Source organism: Pseudorasbora parva, chromosome 3 (genome assembly GCF_024679245.1).
Source record: "Pseudorasbora parva isolate DD20220531a chromosome 3, ASM2467924v1, whole genome shotgun sequence".
NCBI lineage: Eukaryota > Metazoa > Chordata > Actinopteri > Cypriniformes > Gobionidae > Pseudorasbora > Pseudorasbora parva.
The window spans coordinates 58,217,530-58,244,345 of record NC_090174.1 but is presented as its reverse complement, the minus strand read 5'-3'; the positions used below and the strand labels follow the sequence as shown (position 1 = coordinate 58,244,345).

At 36.7% G+C, this 26,816-nt stretch overlaps 1 protein-coding gene across 2 annotated transcripts in view; it reads right to left on the bottom strand.

Annotated features, from left to right (window-relative positions):
* Positions 1-22,046, bottom strand: part of mvb12ba (multivesicular body subunit 12Ba) — a 38,966-nt gene extending 16,920 nt beyond the window's left edge. Inside the window, exons 1-3 of one of the 2 annotated variants that reach the window (XM_067439656.1) lie at positions 21,564-22,046; positions 10,562-10,684; positions 1,596-1,703 (exon numbers count right to left, since the gene is read on the bottom strand). In XM_067439656.1, the coding sequence (XP_067295757.1) occupies positions 1,596-1,703; positions 10,562-10,684; positions 21,564-21,611 (279 nt within the window). In that variant the 5' untranslated portion in view covers positions 21,612-22,046. The remainder of the gene's footprint in view (positions 1-1,595; positions 1,704-10,561; positions 10,685-21,563) is intronic. The other variant, XM_067439657.1, reaches the window with a different exon arrangement.
* Between the last annotated feature and the right edge of the window lie 4,770 nt (positions 22,047-26,816).

Here is a 26,816-nt window from a genome sequence, read left to right as displayed (position 1 = left end):
CTCTAACCAGATATTAAATTATATAAACACTCCAGCATGAACTTTCTCTGGATATTTTAAAAGTACATCCCTATTTTTTGGCCTTCAAACTGAAGCAGCTCAGAACTAAAGAATGTTTAAGTAAATAGAGTTGTGCTATATTGTAAATAGGGTGTTGTAAAGCCCAAAGTATACTTCGGATGTCCGCGTGATGTAATTTTCAAAGCATTGATCATCTGAAGTGCGCACGCTGCCGGAATGACACGCCTCAAAGTCAAAGCCCAAGCATTTAAAGCGGCCATCCTAAGTGAAAGCGCAAACATAATTTAAATCAACGGATCACATTTAGTTTTAGTAGTATGATTGTTCAAAGCATTTTAGATGGTTTATTCTTATATGTATAGTGCATTTATAGTGGGAGAGGCAGGACACTATGAGCACCGGGAGAGATGCTGCCCTCATTGGAAGCATTAGTAATGCCTGAGGGGGAAAATTAAAGTTTACGGTTTCAGTGACATTATTACATCAAACTACTATAATGTTGAACATAATGTTTAATAATGCAAAGGGGGACTATTTGTCGGTCCTAATAATAATACACAAATAATAATATTATTATTTTAATAATAATAATTAAGATAAATAAATAAAAACCTCTTTATGTTGGCTTAAAATATCAGGATACATATTGTATCGTGAGTTCAGTATTGTGATAGATATATATATCTTGTCAACATTATAGCTTGGTGCATGTGAGTGCGGCGTGCGCTGTGTTCATCATATAAGGACGCACACTCAAAAGTAATCCGGTCAGGTCGTGTACATGGGGAAGCATGTTGGTGTATTTACGTGCCAATTTTGCTAAGAGCAGATAGCGCGTTTCATTGTCTCTCCACCATGCTAGTGGATTAGCCGTAGAGTCAATTGGTTGTTCTTGGAGATAGCGGGTTAACTCCGTGTCAGTGCACGCTCTGATCGGTAAAGGGGCAGAGATTTCAGACCTCCGTTTATTAAGGAGATGATGATCTCCAAGATTTCTCTTCTTGGTAGGGGGTGGTGCACAGACCTCTCCCGAATCATCTCCAGCAGTAGCAGCCGCCGAAGCACCACTAACTCCGCCTACGTTTCCCTCGTCAGCTGATACAATTTCCCCCCGGAGTGCATCTTTTTTTTTTTTTATGTTTGTAAAAAATATTTTAATAACACGGTTTTGGCGGTTATTGAGTTCTAATGACGGTGTTTAACTATCACGGTTCTATACTAACCGTCACACCCCTAATCGTTACACCCCTAAAAGAGAAATATTTTATTTTTTCCATCATTCTTATAGAGGCTATATTAGAAACACACGTTGCAGGATTTACGATACGGATGACCGTTAAAACGTGTCATCACAGTTTGTGAAAAGGGTCCATTATCCAATTCCCCATAACCATGAAAATCAAGTCCCATCCTACATTTTTTCTTGTTTGAGATGTCAGTTCACTCAGATACAACACAATAGGGAAGAAAAGTCTGTTTCAAGACAACTTTAACAAATCAGCCTCTAGGACTAGAAATATTGGACAAATGTTACAAAAGAAATCATCTGATGAAGACCTGAAGACACGACTCACGTTCTCTTTGGAGAATGCTCTGGTGAAGCACAGATAGCGGGTCACCTTGGATTTGAACAGGCCGTCTTTCCACAAGTCTGCATCCATCCCATCTGTGGTTTGTGCAACCTAAAAGGAATGAAAAGAATTGATTTGATTATGCATTATACTAAAAATAGTTTTTCCATTTGCAGGAGGTTACTTGTTTTATTTGGTTTATCTGAGTACTTCTTAAAAGATGGAAAAAAAACAACAGTAATTCATGCAGTACGACAGCCAAGAGCCAATCTATCCCATTAATAATCCATCAGAAAACAGGCCTGATTTAGTTAGAGTCCAAACGAGTACCTAATGTAAGATTCTCAAGTAGGATAGACATTTATAACAGACTTTAATTAGCTTCTCAAAGGCTTCTGGGAAATTCCTACTCTCAATATAAGCACAGCAGAACAGGAAGAGGCAAAACATTTTCTAGAAGTGGCCTACATGTGCAACAAACTAGTCTTTTAGCCAGGACCATTACGGAGTATTACTAATAGGGCTGTGACGGTCGCCATGACCACCGCGGTGGTGAGGTGCCACCGGCGGTAGTGTGCACGTGACAAACTATATGACATGCAAAAAAAAGTTTTGTATAGAATATAACATTTGCAATAGCAGTTGCTATTTATAACCTGTACCTTTTAGCTGTATGCGTTTTTTAGACTACTAGCGTTTAAAATAGTTAATTCACTAATTCTACCTCACAAGCCACATATGGCATTTCCTTAGTTTGAGCGCGGCCAAATCCATTTTTTTCTGCATTCCGCAAATTAATTTTGTGTTGAGAAATGGACCTGGTTGGGAAACCAAATTCTACATCACCGATCTGGGATCATTTTGGATTTGAACTTTTAAATAAGGATGAAGCCATTTGTCGGATTTGTAAAAACTAAATATGTGTTAAATGGGCGAACACATCAAATCTTAAGAGCCATCTCTAATCATGTCACCCGTCGGCGTTTGTGTATGTCCCGTGAACGCAAATGCCCAGCTGGTGGTCAGGTTGGTATTGGAGAGGCTTTCGCAAAACAGGCCAAATACAAACGAGAGAGTGACAAGTGGAAAATGCTGACAAGAGACCACCAACGTATTTGGTGGTGGAGAACGCGCCGCTCCGCAGTTTTTATTCCCCTGCATGTTACAAATTTTGTTTGAAAGTTGCAACAATTTATAGTTTAATATTTAACTGTTTATTTTACCCATTTATTATATCTCTGATATTTATTTTCTTTATTTCAATGTTACTTAGCAGGCTTTGTTTCACTCAAGTGCTGTAAACACACACTTTGAGCTTCATTTTTTAAATCTTACAATATATATATTCTTTTTAAATGTGAATTGTTTTATTTAAAAGCAGACATTCAGGCTTTATTTAAACATCGTGTTTCATGTTTGTGTGATAAGTAGGCTATAGGGCAGTGTTTTAGTACATTGTTTCAGCTTCAGTTTCAGTTTCATCCCCCACCCCGAACCACACATAAACCGTGCCACCACCGGTGGTTGATCAATAACCACCGCGGTGGTAAAAAACTGCCACCGTCACAGCCCTAATTACAAAGATTTCTTCCTTTAGGGTGTTCACACTTGTAGTTTGGTTTGTTAAAAAAAAAAAAAAACATTTAGTCCTGGTCTGTTTAGCGTTCGCAGAGGCATATGTTCACAAAATGATTGGTCGACCTTGACCAAGGACCTATCTTTTCAGAGGTCCAAATCTGCTTGTTTGGTGAGCACCAGAGCATTCACACTAGGGGTGTAACAGTTGGTTCAGTTGGTATCATGGTTTTAGGTTCACAGTTTCGGTACGGTATGTGCTATGTTATGGGGGAAAAGGACTACAATCAAAGAAAAATAAAGAAAATAAGAACAAATCTAAATACAAGCAACAGCACAAAAAAAAAATCAATCTAGAGCAAAGAAACTAATAAAATAAACAGTGTTCTTCTGTTTTATCAGATAGGGGGTCTAACATTAGTTTTCAGGTACGGAAATTAAATAATCAAAATGTACAATAACATTGCATATTTGACTGTATTAATTAAAGATTAATCCTTGTTATTCAATTAAGCTATTGAAACGAGCAGTGAATGATTTCCTTGCCTTTTGTTGTTAATAATATTAAAGCACTGACAGCAGTAAAACCTGCTGTCACCTTAAGACATAATGCACAGATACAAAATATGGATACTGTACACATGCACTGTCTAAGTTCACTTTAGGTTACATCAGACTGTAAAGCACACAAGTTCTCATTTGCGTCTTCTGGCTTTTGAATGTTCAAACTGGCAAGGCTTCAATGAGTTTAGTTTAAATACAGATAGCAACGCGTCTTATTAGGGTGATGACGGCGTAAATGACTGGTCATTGAACAAATTGCATATGTATCTATCAACAGAAACACATTAGCAGAACTCTGTCTGTCTGTTTTCGTTATTTTCAACAAACCCATATAATAGATGCGTCATAAGATTTGAGATAAACCATGTTGCAAATGCGTGTCGAACTGTGAGTGGAGAGCAGTACGGTTCGATTTTTTTAACCGTTTTACCTGTTACACCCCTAATTCACACTTATTCAATTGAAGAACCGCACTAAGCAAACACACCAGGATTCATTTTAATCCAACCAAATATGCCAAGTGTGAACACACCCTTGGAGGTGATGATTTTAGGAGAATAATAACAAAGAGATGCAACATCTCAGAACGGCTTTTAAACCTTTAGTTTAAGTTCTGTCTGTAAAAAAAGCAAACAGCTTGTATGGAGTTGGTTATAACTAACTGAACAGTGTAGTCCATCTCAACAGCAGTCAACATATATGATTGCTCAATAAACAGCATGAGCTGCCCACACAAACAGCCACCCAACAGTCGTGCCATAGCAGCTGGCTTCCTCAACAAACACGACTAAACAATGAGCGGGTAAATATCACATAAGGGAAAGCTCACTGTATGAAGTGATGCAGCTTAAAGGGTTAGTTCACCCAAAAATGAAATTTGTAATGAACTCCTTACCCTAATGTCGTTCCACACCCGTAAGACCTCCGTTCATCTTCAGACATAGTTTAAGATATTTTATATTTAGTCCTACAGAGTATTTTAGTGTATGCACACTATACTGTTCCATGTGCAGAAAGGGAATAAAAACATCATCACAGTAGTCCATATGAGACATCAGTGAGTTAATTAAAATCTCTTGAAGCATCGAAAATACATTTTTTCGTCCAAAAAGACTTTATTCAGCATTGTATTCTCTTCCGGGTTTGTTTTCAAACCTCAAATAAAGATTCAAATGGTCATGAATCAGCGAATTGATTCATGATTCGGAACGTGTGACAAACTACCAAACTGCTGAAATCACGTGACACTGGCGATCCGAATCCTGAATAACCCTAACCTGGAAATAGGGATGCGCTGTATACCAGTACTGGAAAAATACCGGTATATATTTTATTTAAAACGGTACGATATCATGATTTGGCACATTTCGGTATATGCTGCTTTTCCGAAGTTCCCCACTAGATGGCAGCTCGCTACCCAAACTGACCCGACACAACCGGCAAATGTGACAACAACATAGACGAACAAAATGGATAAAGCAGTCGAATCTCACTCAAGATGCCCAAAACGAATTAATAAAGAGAGGAGTAGAAGTGACATTTGTAATGACTTTGCTTATAAAACTGATGAAGAACCATCAAACCTAGCCAAGAAGCATCTGTCACTATCCTGACTTTAAGACTTCTGAAGAGATCGACAGGTCAGTGAATCATTCAAACCATCTCATTTAGACATTTATTTTCTTTTTACACTAATCAACGCACATACATAGCCTAACATAAGATCGAATATCACAAAATCTCCAGCTTTCGTTTCAACCAATGACATTTAGATCTCATAATATTTGCATGCGTACTATTGCACTATTTACATTCGCGTTAGACACAACCAACTGTGTTTATGTGAATACTCACTAAAGACGGACATTTGCGTTACATAATTCTGTGTATTTGACTGTTTAAGGAAACTTAATTTGTAATGTGCGAGCTCTAAGTTACAGGCGTGTGTGTGTGTGTGTGTGTGTGTGTGTGTCGTTATGAGCTCATATCTCCTGTAACTGTTATTACGAAATGCTATAAAATCGCTTGCGTGTTCAAATGATTTCCGTTCTCCATCCCGAGACGAGCGTGAAATGTTGAATCGGATTATGCAGATTGATTTAGTGTAGTGCGATGTCTTTTGAAACCAGAAGCAATTTGCTAATTTTGAGAGATTTTTGCTGCAATTATTTCTCACAAGAAAGTTTTCAAATGACTGATTTAATGTGATAAGGTTTGCTAAATAATTAACTAATAAGCATTTGTGGTAATTTCCCACTTTATAAACTCAAAACTTGCATAATTGTACTCATTCGCGTGCAATATATCAGACCGATTTACTATGGTATCGTTTTAATATCGGTACTTCGGTATTAGTTTGGGGTATCGTACCGAAGCCAAAATTGTGGTATCGAGCCATCCCTACCTGGAAAATAAAGTTTTCAAAAAAATCTTCACTTACCTGCACTATTTCTAGGTGACTGAAATGTAAGTAAATTTGTGACACTGATCATGTGAACTTAAGTTCCAGGATTTTTCTCCCTATAATGGACTTCAATGGCAACCAACATTTGAAGGTCCAAATCGATGCAGTTTCAAAGGAAGGGCTTCAGGGGCTCTGCACGATCCCAGACGAGGAATAGGGTGTTATCTAGACAAACCATTGGTCATTTAAACATTTGTATATACTTTTTTTTTAACCTCAAATGCGCGACTTTGGTGTTGACCTTCTTCACGACATGGTGGCTTCACGTTGGAAAGGTCACGTCTGTGACATACGTGGAAGTACCGACCCAGTGCCGAAACACTCAATCTCGTTCTCCTCCAACTTTAAAATTGTCCGACATCATTGTTTCTTTGCGCATTCATTTTAACACTGGGTCGAAACTACCACATATGTCACGGCCATGACTTTTCTGACGTGATGACGCCATACGTAGTGAAGAAGTCATGCATTTCATTTTAAATGTTTTTTTATTTTTTATTGCCAATTCTTTGTCTAGATAAGACCCTAATGTGTCCCGACCACAACAGACTGGTGAGAGTAGGCTACATGTTAACGTCCAGCTCACAAACCTCACGGATGTATTCCTCGTCTGGGATCATGCAGAGCCTCTGAAGCCCTTAATTTGAAACTGCATTCATTTGGACCTTCAACCGTTGGTTCCCATTAAAGTGCATTATGTGGAGAAAACCTGGAATGGAATGTTTTCCTAAAAAAAACTTTTTTTTTTATTTTCGACTGAAGAAAGACAGACATGAAAATCTTGGATGAGATGGGGGTGAGTAAATTATCAGGAAATTTTAATTTTGAAGTGAACTAATCTTTTAAAGCAAAATAGACCCAATCCAACTTTACTCAGATTGTAATGTACAACAGAATTAAAAAAATTATACTGGTGATATAATTTGTCATGAAAAAGAAAATGGCGGAAAAAAGTAGTTCACACATTTTACACACCCCATTTAAGAGATCATAATAGACTAAAGATTGCTTTATCTTCTAACTCTCTGCCCATTGCTCACTTTGCTTTGCGAACTGTGATACAACTTGTTGCCCTTTTCAGGTCAGAGCACATAGCATCATGCAAAACCAGTGGAGAGGAAACAAATGCAAGGCCATGGGGTAAGAAGTGGATTCAAAATAAAGGTCAAGGCTTGCTAAAACATTGCTTCCTATATTTTTTGTATTTCCTGCTTCCTGTTGTAATGAAATTGCACCAAAGCTTTGTCGATGTCCAGCTCAATATCAGCTGACTTCTCAGTAAATATAAACAGAAGTCAGTAACCATACAATTTGTTTAAATGTCCACGTTATTTTTTTAATTAATAACATTAATAGATTAACATTAATGATTAACATTAATAATTTGTGATAAAAAAACAACATTATTTTCTTAACTCAACTGGATGAATTTTGAAACCCTTCTTTTGTGCATAAAGGAAATTTTAAATTAATCCAGGCGGTTTGATATTGATAATTAAAAAAATTATTGCATTTCACTGTAAACAACAGACAGACAACAATGCCTACATTCATTTGAACTAATTAAAAGACACTTTGGCAAAGCGATGAGTCAAGTAAGTCATTAAAGAGCTTAGACTTTAGGGGGTTGTTCAAGGGTCAAATCTCAGACTTCTGTAGTTTGATATTGAACAGACAGAAAGACAAGTAGCTCACTGTTAGTGTTGGAAACAACAGATTTCTAGTTCTGATGCTTTGCGTGTAGACTACAGCGATTCTGCCATTTGAGAAGACATTTTAGGGGTGGAATGGATGCTATCAACAGACCCTGCTTTCTCACAATCTCGCAATCCACACAGGAAGCTTTGTTAAGCTCTGCACTAGTGACGACAACGACCGGGACAGCCAAAGGAAACACAACAACCCCACTGCGTCTTCTGTTGCCAAAGTTAAAAAAAATGTTTTAACGGCACAAAACGTCAGAAACTGGGCCTGGGATCAGAATTGTACTTTCTAGGGTGTGATGTGACGTTCATGTCAGGCTTTTCATGAGGAGCATTATCTGAACGTTAATCCTGATGATCCTATGCCATGCTGTGGCATTTCCCCAAAAGGTTTTGGGAAAACATTCTCAGGGGAGATCTTACGAAATGAAACAGATGTTACAATGAGAGCAGAATGTCGACACTGTGCACAAACACATTTTTAAAGGCCAACTGAAGCGCCCTGAAACACGCAACATTATTCAATGTGTTGAAGTAATTTCCACTGAAACAGGAAGACGGGGCGGGGCATATTAAACAGCTCCTCCCCTTTTTAAAAACAGTCAATAGCGTTTGGTTTATATCGCAGGTCGGCCAGAGCCGTTGGACTTATTGCTTTAAAATACAGCATTCGGTGCAGAATTCAAATTTCTGGTCTGTACTGACTCAATAACATGATCCAATGTGCTGTCGTGTCTCTGGATCTGCGGCAATTCAAGTGACACTAACGTGCAGCCAGACTTCATCCGTCCCAATGGAAAGCATATTTACACTGTCTGAATCGTTCCCTATCCCCTATATAGTGCACTATGTGCCATTCACCTTGTAGAAAATAGTAAATGTGTGAACAAGTGACCGATTTCTGCCACAGCTTCCGCATCTGTAGTGTAGGGGGCGGGGCTTCAGATTCTAGAGGGCAATTGATTGGACAGAAAATCTGATGAGAAGCCAAAGTGCAGAGTGATGTCGTCAAAATCATTAATCCATATTGGCCGAAGTGAGAGACTAAGTTTTAAATGCTTAAATCTTCTAAACGTGAATTGTCATTGTTTTGGAGCACACTAGCTTATAGATAACAGTAAGACTGACATATTCATACTAAAAGCCAAAACACTTGTTATATAACTCCATGATATTTCAGGTGGTATGATGTAAATATCGCCTGCATAGCTGCAAGCCTTTAATAGTCAGGTTCTGGGAAAACAACCACACCACATACAGATCGTATGTCTCCCAGCCGTGCACACCTTTGAACTGTGGCCACCATGACCAGGGATTTTCCACAACTGAGATTAGCATGGTTTGTGTGCAGGTCTACAGGGCTCTGTTGATATTAACTCTAAAGAGAAGAACATCCAACATCGGTCTAGTGTTAGATACCAACAATTACACAAGGCCTGTCATGTTACAGCAGTCTGTTTTACTAACATTTCCCACATTTACGTGCACTGTTTGGGACACTGTTTCTGAGTGAACACCGCTGAAACAGGCACACATAAAGCCACTGCTCATACTGTGAGTGAGTCTCGAACTGAATTTTTCTCTGAGCACACACCTGAAAACAATACACGAGTACTGAACTGAGTTTTTTTGGTGTCTTATTGGGCTTGAATGGTCAAATGCACAAAATTATGTGGTCAAAATGCCTGCCTTTGTAAATATCCTCATAAACAGTCATTTATGTCTTAAGTAAATGTAAACTTTTGAGAAAGCGCATGTGTATCAGTACCTTAGGTCAGTGCATTAATATTATAGTGACAGCAGTATAAACCTGCTGCCATCTGTGTCACAAAAGTGCCACAAAAGGAAGAAAAGCACTAACTTCTCTTGAATGAATAGCTTTAATAAAAATAAATGTATATTTAATGTACACAGTGAAGACTATGCCGTATTTGTTTTACATTTACTTACTTTTTTTATTTTTGTTCAGCACAGTGTTATGTTTGTTTTCATGCAGTATCCATTTTACAAACTACCGTTTGATTAATCTGTTATCAGCGTGGGCCAATCGGCCGCAATTAAAAATACAGTAAAAAATATAATAGTGTGAAATATTACCATTTAAAATAACTGTTTTCTTTTTAAAATGTAATTTATTCCAGTGATGCAAAGCTGAATTTTCAGCATCATTACTCCAGTCTTCAGTGTCACATGATCCTTCAGAAATCATTCTGATATGATTATTTGATACTCAAGACACATTTCTTATTATTATCAATGTTGATTTATATACTATACAATCAGCTCTTATAAAAATAAGCATCTGCTAAATAAAAAAAAATGTAAAAGAACTTGTGTGTGTGTGTGTGTATATATATTTATATATATATCTCATCCGATATATATCGAAATATCAGATTTTTAAATCAGCAAATATGTGTATCGGTATCAGTCTTAAAAATCCTTTATTGGTCGGGCTCTAGTAGGCAGCTCATTGGGTTTTTAAATAAAGCCATAGTGTCTTATGTAGAAACAGCATGCTAGGCACTAACCCAACCCCCCCAAAAAAACTAAAAGAACAGATGTTATTTCTTGACAAATGCTTTAGAGAAACAAAGAGTTTTACTTCCTTATGCTCTTTCTATCTTCGCCATCTGCATGACTGTACTGACTAGGACACTCACCACATCATAGCCGGTGGGAGCTCTGTTTCGCGAGGCCACAACTCCAACGCCAGTGATCGGGTCCATGGGCATCTCTGGCAGGGCGTCTGAAAGGTCCCGTACCTCAGGCATCATGGAGGAATTCTGAGGAGACAAGAGTGTTGTTAAAACATTTAAACACTAAACAACGAACCACTTGACAGAACATGCCAGATCAGTCTAAATAGTGTTTGTTTTGTCTACAAAAGCAAATGAACATACCCTTTGTTAGACCCCACCCTTAGTTACGATTGCTACCCCACAACATCCCATTGGAATGAATTGGGGATTTCCATGAACAGCATGATTTTTAGTAGGAAGTGCTATAAAGCCATTTTTCTTTAAAATTGTTATATTATACAGCAATGTGATCCTCCAATGGACGTAAACTCATTTTGAACTAAAAGGAGAAAGATCTCCTCTGAAAGCACTTACAAGTGAAAACATAAGTATAATGTTTCTAACCAACCCTTTAGTTTCTACTAATGGCAATACAGTGACCTAAACCAATACCTAAATGTAATGGCCTTAAGTTATTTACACTGGAACAAATGTAGGAGGTTTAACTGATATATTTGTAGATGAGAGCGCCACAATCCACAATGTGAAATTATCAAAATGTATTTAAGGATTTGTAATAGGAAAAAGGGTTCTTTGAATCAATATTATGTGACCCATTTTAGTGAATGTTTCTATTGAATGGTGTTTAATACTATCCAAGCATACAAATAAATCTACAGGCTTGTATCAAAGCACAAAAGCTTGTATGACATGATTTAATGGAGTTAATTCCAGTTCATTTGCAATTTTGTAAGGCTTCATTTAATATGCCCTCTTATTTTGAGTATAAAATGATGCCAGATATGACCTTTATTGTTTTATAGCGATATAAAATTCAAAACACTTACTATAACTCAAGCTGATACCCAAACATATCTGAGACAGAATAAAGAGGGCACTGCCAAAACACGAAGACAAGCTGACAAATGAAACCAAGTCACTGTGTAAAAGACATGTTTGAACAGAGAACAATATTCTGGAGAACAGATCAAGAGTCTAGATGGAAAGCACAAGAGGGTGGGGACGAAACACTGAGCCCGACGACCAGCAACACACGACGAAACACGTCCCCTTATCGACTGTTCCTCTGATCTTACACACTAAACACTTCAAGAAAAGAGTGTCTTCATTCCAAGACTATTACAATGAGCAGGATTCTGATGAAGTCGGTTTATTTACGGTGAGAGAAGTCAACACACTTCTGAGAGCTCATAGTGAAAAGGAAAACTAGCTTGTCCACCAGAGATCAGAAGATAAAGCAAAGACAAAGAGTTGAGGAAAAAATGCTTGGCATGGGTGTGTGAAGTGTAAAGGACTTAATATTCAGTAATAGTATTGATTTGACTACACTGACACTATTTGATGATGATACTAGAGCTGCTTATAGCTGAATTGAACTAATTTTATAACACACAATTTACCGAGAAATTATACATATTTTACGAGGTGGCGATTTCATTTGAATTTGTACATTAGAAATAGCTCATAATGAAGGACCACCCCTAACCCTACCCGTCAATGGGGTTTAAATAGATTGGGCCTCATTAAATGAAACACGAGCGGAACAAATTTGTGTAAATCGTTCAAAGCCATTCCGGTGTAAATTTTCGGATTCATGACAATGTTCGTATTTTCAAAATGTCAGTTGATAAGAACTAAATTTACATCGCATCCCTACCATGTGTAAATGGTGCATAAAACATTTGAATTTGCCCTGGGTTTTTTTTTTTTTACCGTTTAACTTAGCGTAATAGGCACCGCTTGCCACTGTCCCTTTTTTCCACACCCAGCTGTCCAATCACAGTGGAGGAGGGGCGGGACAAACGCTACACTGACCAATTATCTTACTTGTATAACGACTGAACAACAATGGAGAAGTTAATATTGCTGGTTCGTGCATTTTTATATTCAGTAATATTCTTTAAAATGAGATGCTAGTGACACATAACTGCCATGGATATTCTGTATCAAAGCAACTAAAGTATCTCAGCAATAAATATTGAAAGCGCTTTCAAGTGCCACCAGCTGGCTGTTTTTTGTGTTGTTGTTTTTTGGGGGGGGGGCTAAAAATACTTTGGTGGACACACAATAATTGAATATTTATTGCTATGCATATGGCCAATTAGACTCTTTAGCATTTACTGAAGCCAAACCTCAGAAGAAAGTCCAGAAGATTCCAGAGAGTTCCGGGACACATAATTTGCATAATTGAAACTCACGTGCGGGATTATGCTAATTATGAATGAGCGCACCCCCATTTATGAATGTTTGGAATTCATTAATATACACACGTTTAACTTGCAAATTGGTGGTACTCTTATCTGGAGAAGAGTTTTCATAAAGGTCCATTTTACCTTGCAAACAAGGTCCAATTATATTACGCTGAACTTATTTTTTCAATCACAGATGACTGAAATTGTACAATTTACCAGCCATTGGTTAATTAAAGAAATTTTTAGTCGCCTAGCCTGAAATTTGGCATCATATTCGGGTGATTTATTTGCACTGTAGAGATTGAGAGGCATTCTGGTATAGTCTCCATCATGTTGCGTTTGTCTTTATCAGGAGACACTTCGCAAATCAACCGATTTTGGAGTCAGGGTTTGTTCTTCATGAGCATCTAAGGAGTTATGTAGCTGAATACAAATGATTCACAGTCTTTGGATGGAGCTAAGCGCTTTAGAGGCAACCTTGGCAACCAGGCCTGCCCTCCGCGCTCTGCAAACAAGCCACAAAGAAGCTGTGTCAAATCACTGGAGCACATGGAAGCAGCTTGCAGCCAAGCAAACAGCAGAAGAAAGAGAGTGAGATCAAACTGAGAGCATGTGAGAACTCTGCTAGAGCCGAGAGAGAGTTAAAAAAAGGTGATGATCATCTCTGGAGTCAACCCAACAGGAATAGACTGCATTCGTTAACAGGGAAGGAATGCAGTTCTTACAGAAAATATATTCATATATTCTATGTTAGTTGAATGTGAATAAAGACTGCAACATCCTAAATCACTGGTAATACTGAGATTTTTTTTTAAAAAAATGATTTTTTTTTTTGTTTCAATTCAATTCTACCCAAGAAAAAGCTGTTTTGGGCAACAACAACAAAAAAACACTATCAGTGCTTGAGCAAGAGATGATAAATATCCTTACAAAGTTAACTTTTCAAAACCCACAAAAAAAAAAAAAACTAAAAGCACTCACAATATAAATCAACACTGAAAAATGACAAACTGCAAAGCTATTATGGCTTCAATCTATTTTAAATCTACACACTGTTATGAGAAATGTATGTGTATGAATATTAATAGTATTTGCCCTATATTTAAATATATTAAAACCAGATTGTAATGGCTTAAAATTCAGAATAAAATTATTAAAAATATGCTCTGCAAACTATCACTATTATTTTAACTTTGTTAGTTAGTATAGAAAAATTTGCATGAATCTAGGGCTGGACAATAATTCAATATCAATATATATCGCGATATAATTTTTTTCAATAACGGTGATATGATTTTTAAACACATTTCCGATATTTCGATATGACTGACGTTCAGGGCGCATGCCATCAGAAAGAGCAGAACACGATTGGCTTCTTGCGTGATGACGTAGGCCTACACCACGGACACGCAGCCAGTGCTCAGCAGTAGTAGTAGGCTGATAGATCCAACGCGGCACGTTTTAGCTACAAAGAGAGTTTCCCTGACCGCAACACAAATGTGACTGAACGAGCTTCCACAAGTAAGGAGAAATAAATAGTTGATAAGAGAAGAAAGACTAACTTTCTTTAGTGGCGTGGAAGTGGTTCGTCTATCTAAAGCACTATTCGCACGGGATTAGTATTATCTAGGGACCTCTGTGATTTAGAAATGACTCCTCCACATCTGAGTTTTGCGTGGCGCATTCGCATGGGATAAGCAAAGCCTGTGATTTTACTCGAATTTACTGACTTCTCCCGGATATGATGTTCGTTATAGATAGCTGTATGAAATCATAAACAGGCATCGATATCGTTTTGATTATTTTACAGTAGCCTAATAAATAAATATAATTTCGTTCAGTTAGCGAACAGACGCCATGAACTGAGCTCAGACCAGCGGCAGGAATCAGATTTCATTTATCACGAGTAGGAAGCTGACAATATAGCCTACGGCGGAAGATTCAGTTTCAAAACTAAATGTAAAAGCGCCTATTTAAACAAGATTGTCATTGTACTATACTGTTCTGTTATGTTTTTCATTCAGAACAGTATTGATGTTAATATTAAACACACCATTCAATCAGATTACTCTCAAATTGATACTCATTCTAAAGTGAAAGTATAATCCGTGTGGGCGCGGCTGCACGGGAATTAACGGTGCGCATTATGAATGCAGACTTTATTCTTCGTGAAAGATAAAGATAGAAATGCTCACAGGGAGAAAAAAAGCTTGCAAAAAGTATATACAATCCGCCTAATCCTGGCCAAATCACAGAGATGTCGATTCGCACGGGACTAATGTTATCACAGGACCTCGGTGTTCGGCGAAATATGGTAGGTAGGCTAATTTGCGGGGGATTTTTTACTTTACAAATTACAGACATGGCCGATTCGCACGGGATTAAGATCACAGACATTCTCTGCAATTATTACAAATCACCAGAGGTCCCCAGATAATACGAATCCTGTGCGAATGGGGCTGATATTAAACTTGTGCCGGAGAGGTGCCGACTAGGGGTGTAACAATACATCGACATAGATGCATCAATACCATCTAATGTCTAACAATACGATGCCAAGCGTTACAAATAATCCATGTAGACTATTTATGTAAGAGGCAAGTGGCACATTTGTTTTAATACTTTCCACATTTGCACACAATGTCATGTATTAACACCAATGCGTTCATTCTTGTTTAAATTACCTTTCAAAGCTTGTGAAAGACGGTCAGACATGGCTTCACGAAAATGTATCATTTGCTCGTGTTTAAAGCCTTGCAAAAAGCAGCGTGCACTCATCTCAAACAGAGCACAAATAGGCCACTGAATTGAGTCTTATTTTTTATTTTTTTTGTGCATCAGTAGATAAAGGTATAGTTTTGCATAAAAGGAGAATATAGCGCTATGAATAGTTCTTCACTGAAATTTAAAACTTAAAAGAAAATGCTCAATAAACTGCGTCTGCGAAGTGAGAGTCTTGTTTATTTGATGGTGATTTCACATTTCTTGTTCGTATAAAGGCTAAATACAAATAAAAGGTGAACATTAATTTATTTGTACCGTTTTTTTTTCTAAAATATTATATAGTTTTATAGGAGGAGGTTTCATAGACTTGGCAAATTAATTTGTAAGTTTGTAGGTACAGAAATCCTTTGTGGCAGTTCTTGGTAGTTTTTCTAAAGCTTTTATATAGTTCATATCGATATCGAAATTATATCGTATCGACCAAAATTAAGAAATATATCGTGATATAAATTTTGGCCATATCGTCCAGCCCTACATGAATCTGAAAGAGGAATACAGAACCTGGCCAAGGAAATGGAGTAAATGGAGGAAAGCCCCAACACCCATTCATTATTATCGAGCCATTCATTCATTATTCATTGACATTCTGATATATGGAGCCTCTCTTTATGATGCATATGACTTATATAGCCAGCATTGCCGGTCAGCAACATTGGATGTGTTTTGAATAATAGCCATGCTAGGCTGTACACCTCTAACCTCTAAAGTAGTTTAACCAGCACTATCGCTAAATACTAGATTAAAACAAGCTGAAACAGCATAATAATAATGCAAAATGTACATGCAAAATAATAATCGGTTTAAAATCAGATTGATAGTCCATTCAAAGTATCATGTTAACGCCTCAAATCACCTGCAGTGCACATGTAACTACACTGAAAAAAATGACTTTGTGGTATTGTAAAATCTATTACATTAATTCATGTAATTTATACATTGTAAAATCAAGATTAAGTTGGAACTATATATCTTATGTAAAATTTACACAATTTATTAATGTAATAAATTAACTGAGAAGAAAGAGTACATTTTACTATATATTTACAAATAGTATTTAATGTTTTATAGCCACAGCACATTCACCTAAAAATACTAAGTAAATTTTAATCTGAAAAGCAAAGTGTGTTTGAATCTGCCCGCCCGTTTTTGTTGTTGCTCAAAAAGATCCCGGTTCAGTGGCAGAGACGGTCGGTTTGGGATGTCGCTTTTACATGGCTGACTTATTCTCGGTAAGTTCTGACCTTTCTATTTTAGATTTGTGATAACGATGTACTTCGTTTTGATGGTTTGATTATTGCATAGACGTTACGGTTTAAAATTGACTAAAAGTGAGTTTTAATCACAATAACGGTAGCTAAAGCTAAAGCATTATCCACTTCTATAAAGTTGAGACTGGTGTTTAGTCAAAGATAGAGGGGATTAAATGTAGTTAGCCACGTTCTTGTAGAAAAAGTCACCCTGTCTGGTTAACTTCAAAATAATTTAATGTTAGCTGGCCGTGATTAAGTGCTGGCTGCCTGTGTGTGTGTCCTCTAGCTAATGTTAGCATTTTTTAAAAGTGTCTAAGTTAGTTGTTTTGTTTTTATATCCACTGAAAATTTCACAGCAATTATTATATCAAAGCATAAGTTAGTCTGCACTCTGCACTAAAGAAGGAAAGTTTGGATGGCAGGTGAACTCTGATACCAAATAAGCATTGATGTATAACGTTAGCAACAAGTGCATGAATGTCAGCAATTCTATTTTAGTGAGCTAACGACATGAAGGTCCGGTCACCTTTTTAATGAAAATAAAATGTAATGTTATAAATGTAATTCTATTTCTTAAATGGATTTGTGTTCTTTCTTTCTTACAAACTGTATACAGGAGGACAGTCACAGTGTTGCCGCTGAACATATCCTTAAGATGGTCGTCCATGGAGCTGATCGAGATCCAGTCGATGAATGAGCATTAAGGAAAAGTGACCATTCTGTTTCAGCTGGACTATGCATGTGCTCGTCATTAAAGGGTTAAGTTAGTTCAGTTCAGTCAAAAATGAAATGTCTGTCATTAACTCCTCTCCCTAATGTCGCTCCACACCCGTAAGACCTCCGTTCATCTTAACACACAGTTTAAGATATTTAATATTTAGTCCGAGAGCGTATGCAAGTGTATGCACACTATACTGTCCATGTCCAGAAAGGGAATAAAAACATCATCAAAGTAGTCCATATGAGACATCAGTGGGTTAATTAGTCTCTTGAAGCATCCAAAATACATTTGGGTCCAAAAATAGCACAAACTAAGACTTTATTCAGCATTGGCTTCTCTTCACCGTTTGAATCTTTATTTGAGGATTGAACACAAACACGGAAGAGAAGACAATGCTGAATAAAGTCGTAGTTTTTGTTATTTTTGGACTCAAATGTGATTCATTTCATATTTGGCTGAACTAACCCTTTAATGTTAGTTATGCCACTGTTGGCTGCTGATGTTTAGTTGAACCATACATGGTTAATTCTACAGTTATTGTAAATTATAATGAATGTACCTTAACTACTTAATCAGTTGATGTGAACATTACTGATTTAATGGTTAATTGTACATTTTGACATAATAAACTGTTCAACTTTATTGTATTTATGTGTGATTTGTGATACATGTATTTGATGCAGAGAAAATTATTACATTTATTTGGTTTAAAATAGCAACATTAACATAATAATAGTGAGTAATATAAATTAATTCAACTAAGTAATTCAAAATGTCAAATGGACAAACATTATAAAATCTACTTAATTACTTCATAAGAGTAAATAATACAGATTTATAAAATTTTCACAATAGTTATGCTCCTTTTAAAATTAAATTTACTTGATTACTTTTAATAAATACTACATGCTAAGTTAAATATAATTAAGTAACATTTACTTAATGTCTTTGCAAATGTTACATTTATAGTTAAGTACATTTTACTTGATATTGGCAAGTAAGTTGTACTTGATATCGCAGCAGTAAATTTTACTTAGAAAAACTGAGTGCAAATTGTTACAAAGATTTTATCAAGTAAATCTTACAAGTTGTTTTTATCAGTGTAATAGGCTATGTTTACATGCACCCAAATATACTAAAAATCAGTCTCAGATCAGTAGTCGGATTGATGGCCAAACTGAATTGATCTGACTGAAAGAGGTATTGACCTGAAATAATCAGCCTACATGCATGCGTACTGAAATTTTGTTTGGGATACATAAATAGATATGTAATTGAATATTTGAATGGGATTGCAATGCTTAGGGTTCATATAAACAGAACTATCAGAATCTGAAATCGGACTGAATTCATTTAAAATGAAGACAATTATTGCATTTAAACATACCTAAGGAGTATTTGACCTAGATTGGGAGGCTTAGGAGGATACACATAAACTGAATACTTTTGGAATCTGCATTCAGCTTTAGACAAAAACGCATGAATGTGTGTAGCCAAGTGGTAGGACACATTCTTGAATCAACATTGTCTTCATAGTCTCATTAAACAATCAACATTTGGCAGAAGCACACAGGTGTTAGCATTAGACTTTCCTATTCCAAAAAGAGGAGAGTTACTATCATCAATGATGTCCTATTGGATAAACCACAATGAAGCAACATTCATGCTGGTCTTTCAACTGGCTATGTCTAACCACCAGTATATATGATGAACCATCATAAACAATTGCACACCAAAGCGATCATCATAAAGAACAGATGCATCCTTCCTGAAACATGAGCAGGAAAGGCTCTGCGATGCCCCTCGGACATTAGGGGCAGATCTGCTTTCATATCACTCATCTGCCAGGAGGACAGAGCAGCCTCAGATGGCACAGATGCTGGCACCGTCAACACACTGCCAACAGAGATGTCAGGAAGATATTTTAGAGCGCAACAAGGGCGGCCCAGAGCCAGATTGAGAGAAGTTTGGGCCAGTTGACAGAAGCTTCACTGGCCTAATCGGACCACTGCTTCATCTATGCTGTCAATTCAAGTAGCACACTTTTTTTTTGTAGTTACTACTAATACAGTTGTCTAATAACCCTATCATTGTACATTACAAATAGCTTTTTTGTTCTACTTTTGCAATTTGGATACAAGTGTGCTAAATGCATAAATGTAATTCAACTGTGCCAGCAGGAAAAACAATTGTTTGCTTCATTGCTTGTTCAAGTTTACACCACCTCTTCGTTTGCACAGGTGGTTGAAGCAAACATCATCATGGGAAACCAAAACCTGAATGGGAAACTGGAAAATCAAATCCATGATCAGGTTCTACCAAGCTCATGGATGGATGGATGTATGGATGGATGGATGGAATATATGAACGAAAATCAATGAATTGACGGGTGGAATGAACAAATGAGCTGGCGGATGCTAAAACAATGAATGGATGAATGGAACAATAGAACAATAGATGTAACGAACGATAGAACAATGGATAGATGGAACTATAGAAGAATGGATGGATGGTTGGGATATGATGGGATAAGATAATCCAAAGGAAAGTGAAAAATATAGCATGAAAGAACCCCTCAACATTATGATTATACAAAAGGATAACAATTTTGAGACCTAAAATTAGGAGATCTGGAGCTAATAAAATGTCAACACCAGTTGCACAAATTTGGAATGAATCCTGGATTATACAAAATACATACAAGATTCACATTTCTTGTTCAAATACGAAGATGCTCTTGGTCTAGAAATTAATTACGGCTCCACATTTCACAAACAAGAGCAGCATTCAGGCCGTAACAACATGCCGATTATTCTAACCCAGGCTGGGGTATTTGATAACAAAATGGCACAGTATCAGGTCTTGCCTTATCAAATTCATTAAGCATCATCATAGTGAAAATCAGATCGGAAAATTCAATTTCATCATTTTCAAAGAGCCAACCATAAGACAGCATTACCCGTTTACAATCAATTGCTTTCTGTGAATTTAATGACAACAGGCACTGTATAACAGGTCAAACATCTTTTGGGCTTCTGTAGGATATATAAAGGTAAATTTAAGACCAAGTAAAGAACCTTTATAGAATAAATTGAAGGAAATGCAAAACATAAATAGGCTATCTGAATTTAAATGTCTTAGCAACACTTTGGAAATACAACATACTGTACAACAAATACCTATACATTTTTAATTCATTTTACCAAAAAAAGTTTAAGCATAACGTTGTTTATGTTGTTTAATTTTCGGACCAAGTATATGCATCCTAAATCAATTTAAAGATGTTTAGATATGTAACTACTGGAAAATACTGATTTTGTTTTTACAATGCATGCAACATTTAATACTTTTATTTTATTAATTTAAGACGTTCTGCTCTGATTTCAGAGCTTTGTAAGACCCACATAACCCCTGATCTGAATAATGAACAGAAATCTAATACTAAATATCATAAATTTGGTTACAAAGCAGATTTAATATTGCCCAACAGACAAGCAATGCTCTCCATAATAAATTGATATGTAGTAGCACCTTATCAAGATTTATATTCCCCCATAACCATAAAACATCTCTGTTTTTGTTTAAATGACCAGATATGCGAGATACAAAAGCAAACAAGAAATAATTAATAAAGCAAATCTTTACAGTAACATTAACTATCCAATGCTTACTATCCGGCTAAACAATTCACATATCTTTTCTAAACACTTATCTTTATGGTATTACAATATACCGAGTCCATTATATCAATATATAAGAATGCGTTTTATCATTTGGCTGAAGTCCAATTTTAGCCATTAGCATTAGCCGGCAGGTTGCTAGGAAACTCCTTAGAGAGAGATTCTATACTTAGCCTATCCGAGCTAACAAGCTGAACCAATTTCCTCAATATTCCTTATTCTTCTCAATACTTGTGCAAAAAGCAATTCAACCATTAAACTCCGCATTGACTTAACTGTAAAATGCACTGCGTCCTTCCTTTTCGGACAAAAGCAGCTTTTCATGACCCGCAGCACACAGCGGTAACAGCAGGCGTAGCAGCGGCCGCAGGAGCCTCGGCAGCGCGTGAGAGCAGAGCGGGGCGGAGCGGCAGGGAATGCGGCGGGAAGAGCGTGAAAGCTCGGCTCAAAGAGCGGCGGCAGCGGGCGAAAGCAGCAGCGAAGCTAACAGTGCTAATGCTAATCGACGTCTCTCTTACCCCAATATACTTCACTCAGATAGACAGACAGACGCGGCTGTTTGAAAAGATATACGCCACTGGTTCCTCTTCTGTCTGTCGTAACAGCTCACGACTGGACTGTTGACATTCCCGTTAATCAGTTAAGTCCATTTCAAAGGATGCATTTCTCCCTAATTTGCCAGAGTCGTTTAGGGATCCTCAGAAGCTGCCATTTCTAACCAGTCACTGAAACTGAGGAGAGAGAGAGCGAGGGAGGTGAGGGAGGTAAGGGTGTGTGTGTGTGTGTGTTGTGTGGTTTTGTTGTGATGAAGTCTTTGCCTTTTAATATCTTTTTTTTTTTTTTTTGAATACCCAACAATTGCACACACAACCCTTGAATAACAGTCTACTATTGCTGTACGTTAATGCAAAACTAGAGTGAGATTTCAAGAGTTTGGCCATACATGATGATTAATCAATAATTAACGTTTTTAAAAACTATTTAATGTTATTTGTTAAAGTAATGTGATACTATCGGTACAATGATGGTATCAGACGAATAACATTATTAATGTTACTATGGAAAGGGTTTTCAAATTGTGTTCCAGGGGCCGCAATGGAATACTAGGAGGTCTGTGGAAAAGTTCAGCGGAAAATAGTATAAAAAATAGGGGTGCAAGATAGCCTATCCTCATGTCACGATACATTCATACTGAACTCACAATATAATAGTATTACTGATTAATGCTTGTAACCCAATGCACAAGGACAATGGTGACCCCTGACAAAAAAATCTTCATGATTCAGAAACTGAAAATACAGAATTATTTTAGACAAATACACCTGGACAATGTTTTTTTTTTTTTGTCTTCCCATATATATATACAGTGCCCTCCACAATTATTGGCACCCCTGTTTAAGATGTGGTCTTGGACTTCTAAAAATTCTCCCTTTTTTAAAACAACATAAAACCCAAATGCAAAAAAAGAGAAAAATCCAACTTTTCATTTAAGTACATTACTTTGGTGGTAAAAAAAAAAAAACCCACACATTTAGGGGAAAAAATAACCTTGAAATCATGTGTCCCACAATTATTGACACCCCTAACAATTCCTCTGAAAAATGTAATTTATTTTTTTCTAAATATATTTTTCTGTAGTTGCTAAAGTTGGTTAGGGTATCTAGGAAATTTTAATAAGTAATTCATTGACTTCCTGCTTCCCTGGGGTATAAATATGATGTGACACAGAGGCCTAATTCTCTTACCCATTTGTCATCATGGCAAAGACAAGAAAATACACCATTCAAGTAAGGCAGATGTGTTTTGACCTTCTTAAGTCAGGCAATGGCTACAAGAAAATAGCCACTCGCCTTAACTTCCCCGTATCTATAGTCAGAGGAATCATTAAGAAGTTTAAAACAACTAAACAGTGACAAACAAGGCTAGAAGAGGTCCCAAGTTTATCTTGCCACAACGCATAGTGAGGAAGATGGTAAGTGAAGTAAAAAAAATGTACTTTAACAAAAAAAATAAGCTCACTGTCACAGAATTGCATCAAAGAGTGGAATCTTGGGGTCACAAAGTCTCCAAAACAACCATCAGACGGTCTCTACATGCCAACAAGCTGTTGGGGAGGCATGTAAGGAAAAAGCCTTTTCTCACTAACACTCACAAGCGTAAACGGTTGGAGTTTGCTAAGCGGTACTGGGACTTCAATTGGGATCGTGTGCTTTGGTCAGATGAGACTAAGATTGAGCTTTTTGGCAACAAACACTCTAAGTGTGTCTGGCGTAAAACAAAAGATTAGTATGCCGTAAAGCACCTCATGCCCACTGTGAAGTATGGTGGAGGATCTGCGATGCTGTGGGCCTGTTTCTCTTCCAAAGGCCCTGGGAACCTTGTTAGGGTGCATGGCATTATGAATGCTTTGAACTACCAGGACATTTTAAATAAAAACCTGATGGCCTCTGCCAGAAAGCTGAAGATGGGTCGTCATCACCAGGATAATGATCCAAAACATGTGGCAAAATCTACACAAAAATAGTTCAGTAGTCACAAGCTCAAGGTCCTCCCATGGCCATCTCAGTCCCCAGACCTCGAGCTAAAGAGGAGAGTGCATGAGAGAGGACCCAGGATCTAGAAAGATTGTGCAAAGAAGAATAGTCAAAGATCCCTCTCTCTGTGTTCTCCAATCTTGTGAAATGTTATAGGAGAAGATTAAGTGCTGTCTTGTTGGCTGAAAAGCCCTGAATGTGCTCTTTACATCCAGACTTTTTAGTACCACAATGTCCCTTATGGATCTGCCACGGTATTGAACATGGTAGACCTGAATATGGTAATCATTCATATTAACATAGAGGGGTGTCAGGCTTCCAAATAAGTCAAGTCAACTTTATTTATATAGCGCTTTTACAATGACGATTGTTTCAAAGCAGCTTCACAGGACAATATTGCAACAAAATTTGATTCAATACCGTTTTTTTAAAAAAAATTCTTTTTATAACTGTTTTAGTTTACCTGTTCTTTTCTTTGGTTATCATTTTATTATTTTTAATTCTCTTTACATTGTATTCTTTTTCTTATGCATTTTTTATCCCTATTTTAATTCATTTCTATGTAAAGCACTTTGGATTGCCATTGTGTATGATATGTGCTATATAAATAAACTTGCCTTGCCTTGCCTTGATTCGGCTGTACAGTCGTTCTAGGGAAAACAGTGATGTCATCAGCTCATTTTAATTTATAGTGACAATGTGGGCAGATCAGAAATATAGTTGTTACAGTTTTAATTAATTTTATTAGGATATTTAGTTGAAAACTTAGATCGAAATTTTAGTGTCCCCAAATGAGCAAGCCAAGCCAAAGGCAAACAGTGGCAAGGAACCCAAAACTCCATGGGCACAGGGCCGTGCACAGGGGGGTGGCCCGGTGGCTAGAGCCACTGCCCCTTTGCCCTCATCGGCTAAGGTGCCCCTCTTGCCCCCTTCCCTCCCTCACCCTCAGAGGATTTCCATAAAAGCGTTCGGTTCCGCTAAAAATCCACTAGTTCCGCTAAACCTTTCTGTGTTTTCCCGCTCGCTCCGCGCAGCATCGCTCAAAGTCTGCGGCTGTCTGCTCTCTGTGGAGACGGCTGTTCCAGAATGTCTTCCCATTAAAGCTAGGAACACACCAAGCCGACGCCGATCAACTAGTGGCGACGAAAGCAAACTGCTGAGTCGGCTCACGTTGCCTCACGTCGGCAGCGTCTTGGGTCCAAAGCGGTCCAAAGTTGCCCTGACACACCAAGCCGACGCTCGACATCAGACGGCCAATAGCGCGTCCGTTCTGCGCCTGCGTTAGAGGAAGTACCTTTCCGTCCCAGCTGGTGGCAGTAGTCTGTTTTCGTTATTCGAAGCGGGAAACCGGAAGAGCTGCCTATAAAGATATCAGCTGTCGTTTTCGTTCCCCACACAGACGGATTCGTGCATTTCAGAACGTTGCACATGGCATTGCCTTTGTCAGCCCTTGGTCTTTTACTTGTGGAAGAGGAAAGGTAGAAGCGGACGCGAAAAATACGAGGAACGCTCACTAAATGGGTGAAACCATACCCGAAGTCAAAATGTGAAACCATAGATTATTACACTTGTTCACCTATCAATGAACCATAACAATAACAGGGCATAGCTCAAACAATACCCTGCAAATTTGCTCATTCAGATGCATTGTGGAAGTTAATGTGACACAATCTGAACAATGGCCCAAGGGATTATTAAAATAAATATATATGTATGACGAATTCTGTCTGATTTACAGTAAATTATGTTTGTGACAATGCTTGGTGCTAGTTCAATGAATTATGACAATTTGTATATATTTTTTTCATTGGAAACATGCCTACCCTTGTGAAAAAGAAGTGTGCTTAATTGTATTGAAAGTGTATTTTTTGTGCACTTAATATATTTAAAGTATATTTTTTAAAAACTGCACTTGTAGATAATATGATATAATTAAAATTAAGTGCCACTTAAGTGTACTTAAAGAGAATACACTTTAATGACAATATTTCTGAACACACTTAAGTACACTTTTTTAAAATTCACTTTGTAATAATATCTAATTAATTTGTATTTTTAAAAAGTACACTTTCATGACAATATTTATAAACACACTTTAGTGCACTTTTATTAAGTGTACTTTGTAATAATATATAATTAATTTGTACTTTAAAAAAGTACACTTTCATGACGATATTTATAAACACACTTTAGTGCACTTTTAATAAGTGCACTTTATAATAATATCTAATTAATTTGTACTTTAAAAAAGTACACTTTCATGACGATATTTATAAACACACTTTAGTGCACTTTTAATTAGTGCACTTTATAATAATATCTAATTAATTTGTACTTTAACAAAGTACACTTTCATGACAATATTTATAAACACACTTTAGTGCACTTTTAATAAGTGTACTTTGTAATAATATCTAATTAATTTGTACTTTAAAAAAGTACACTTTCATGACAATATTTATAAACACACTTTAGTGCACTTTTAATAAGTGCGCTTTGTAATAATATATAATTAATTTTCACTTAAAGAAAGTACACTTGCATGACAATATTTATAAACACACTTTAGTACACTTATAATAAGTGCGCTTTGTAATAATATATAATTAATTTGTACTTTAAAAAAGTACACTTTCATGACAATATTTATAAACACACTTTAATGCACTTTTAATAAGTGCGCTTTGTAATAATATATAATTAATTTGTACTTTAAAAAAAGTACACTTTCATGACAATATTTATAAACACACTTTAGTGCACTTTTAATAAGTGCGCTTTGTAATAATATATAATTAATTTGTACTTTAAAAAAAGTACACTTTCATGACAATATTTATAAACACACTTTAGTGCACTTTTAATAAGTGCGCTTTGTAATAATATATAATTAATTTGTACTTTAAAAAAGTACACTTTCATGACAATATTTATAAACACACTTTAGTGCACTTTTTATAAGTGCGCTTTGTAATAATATATAATTAATTTTCAC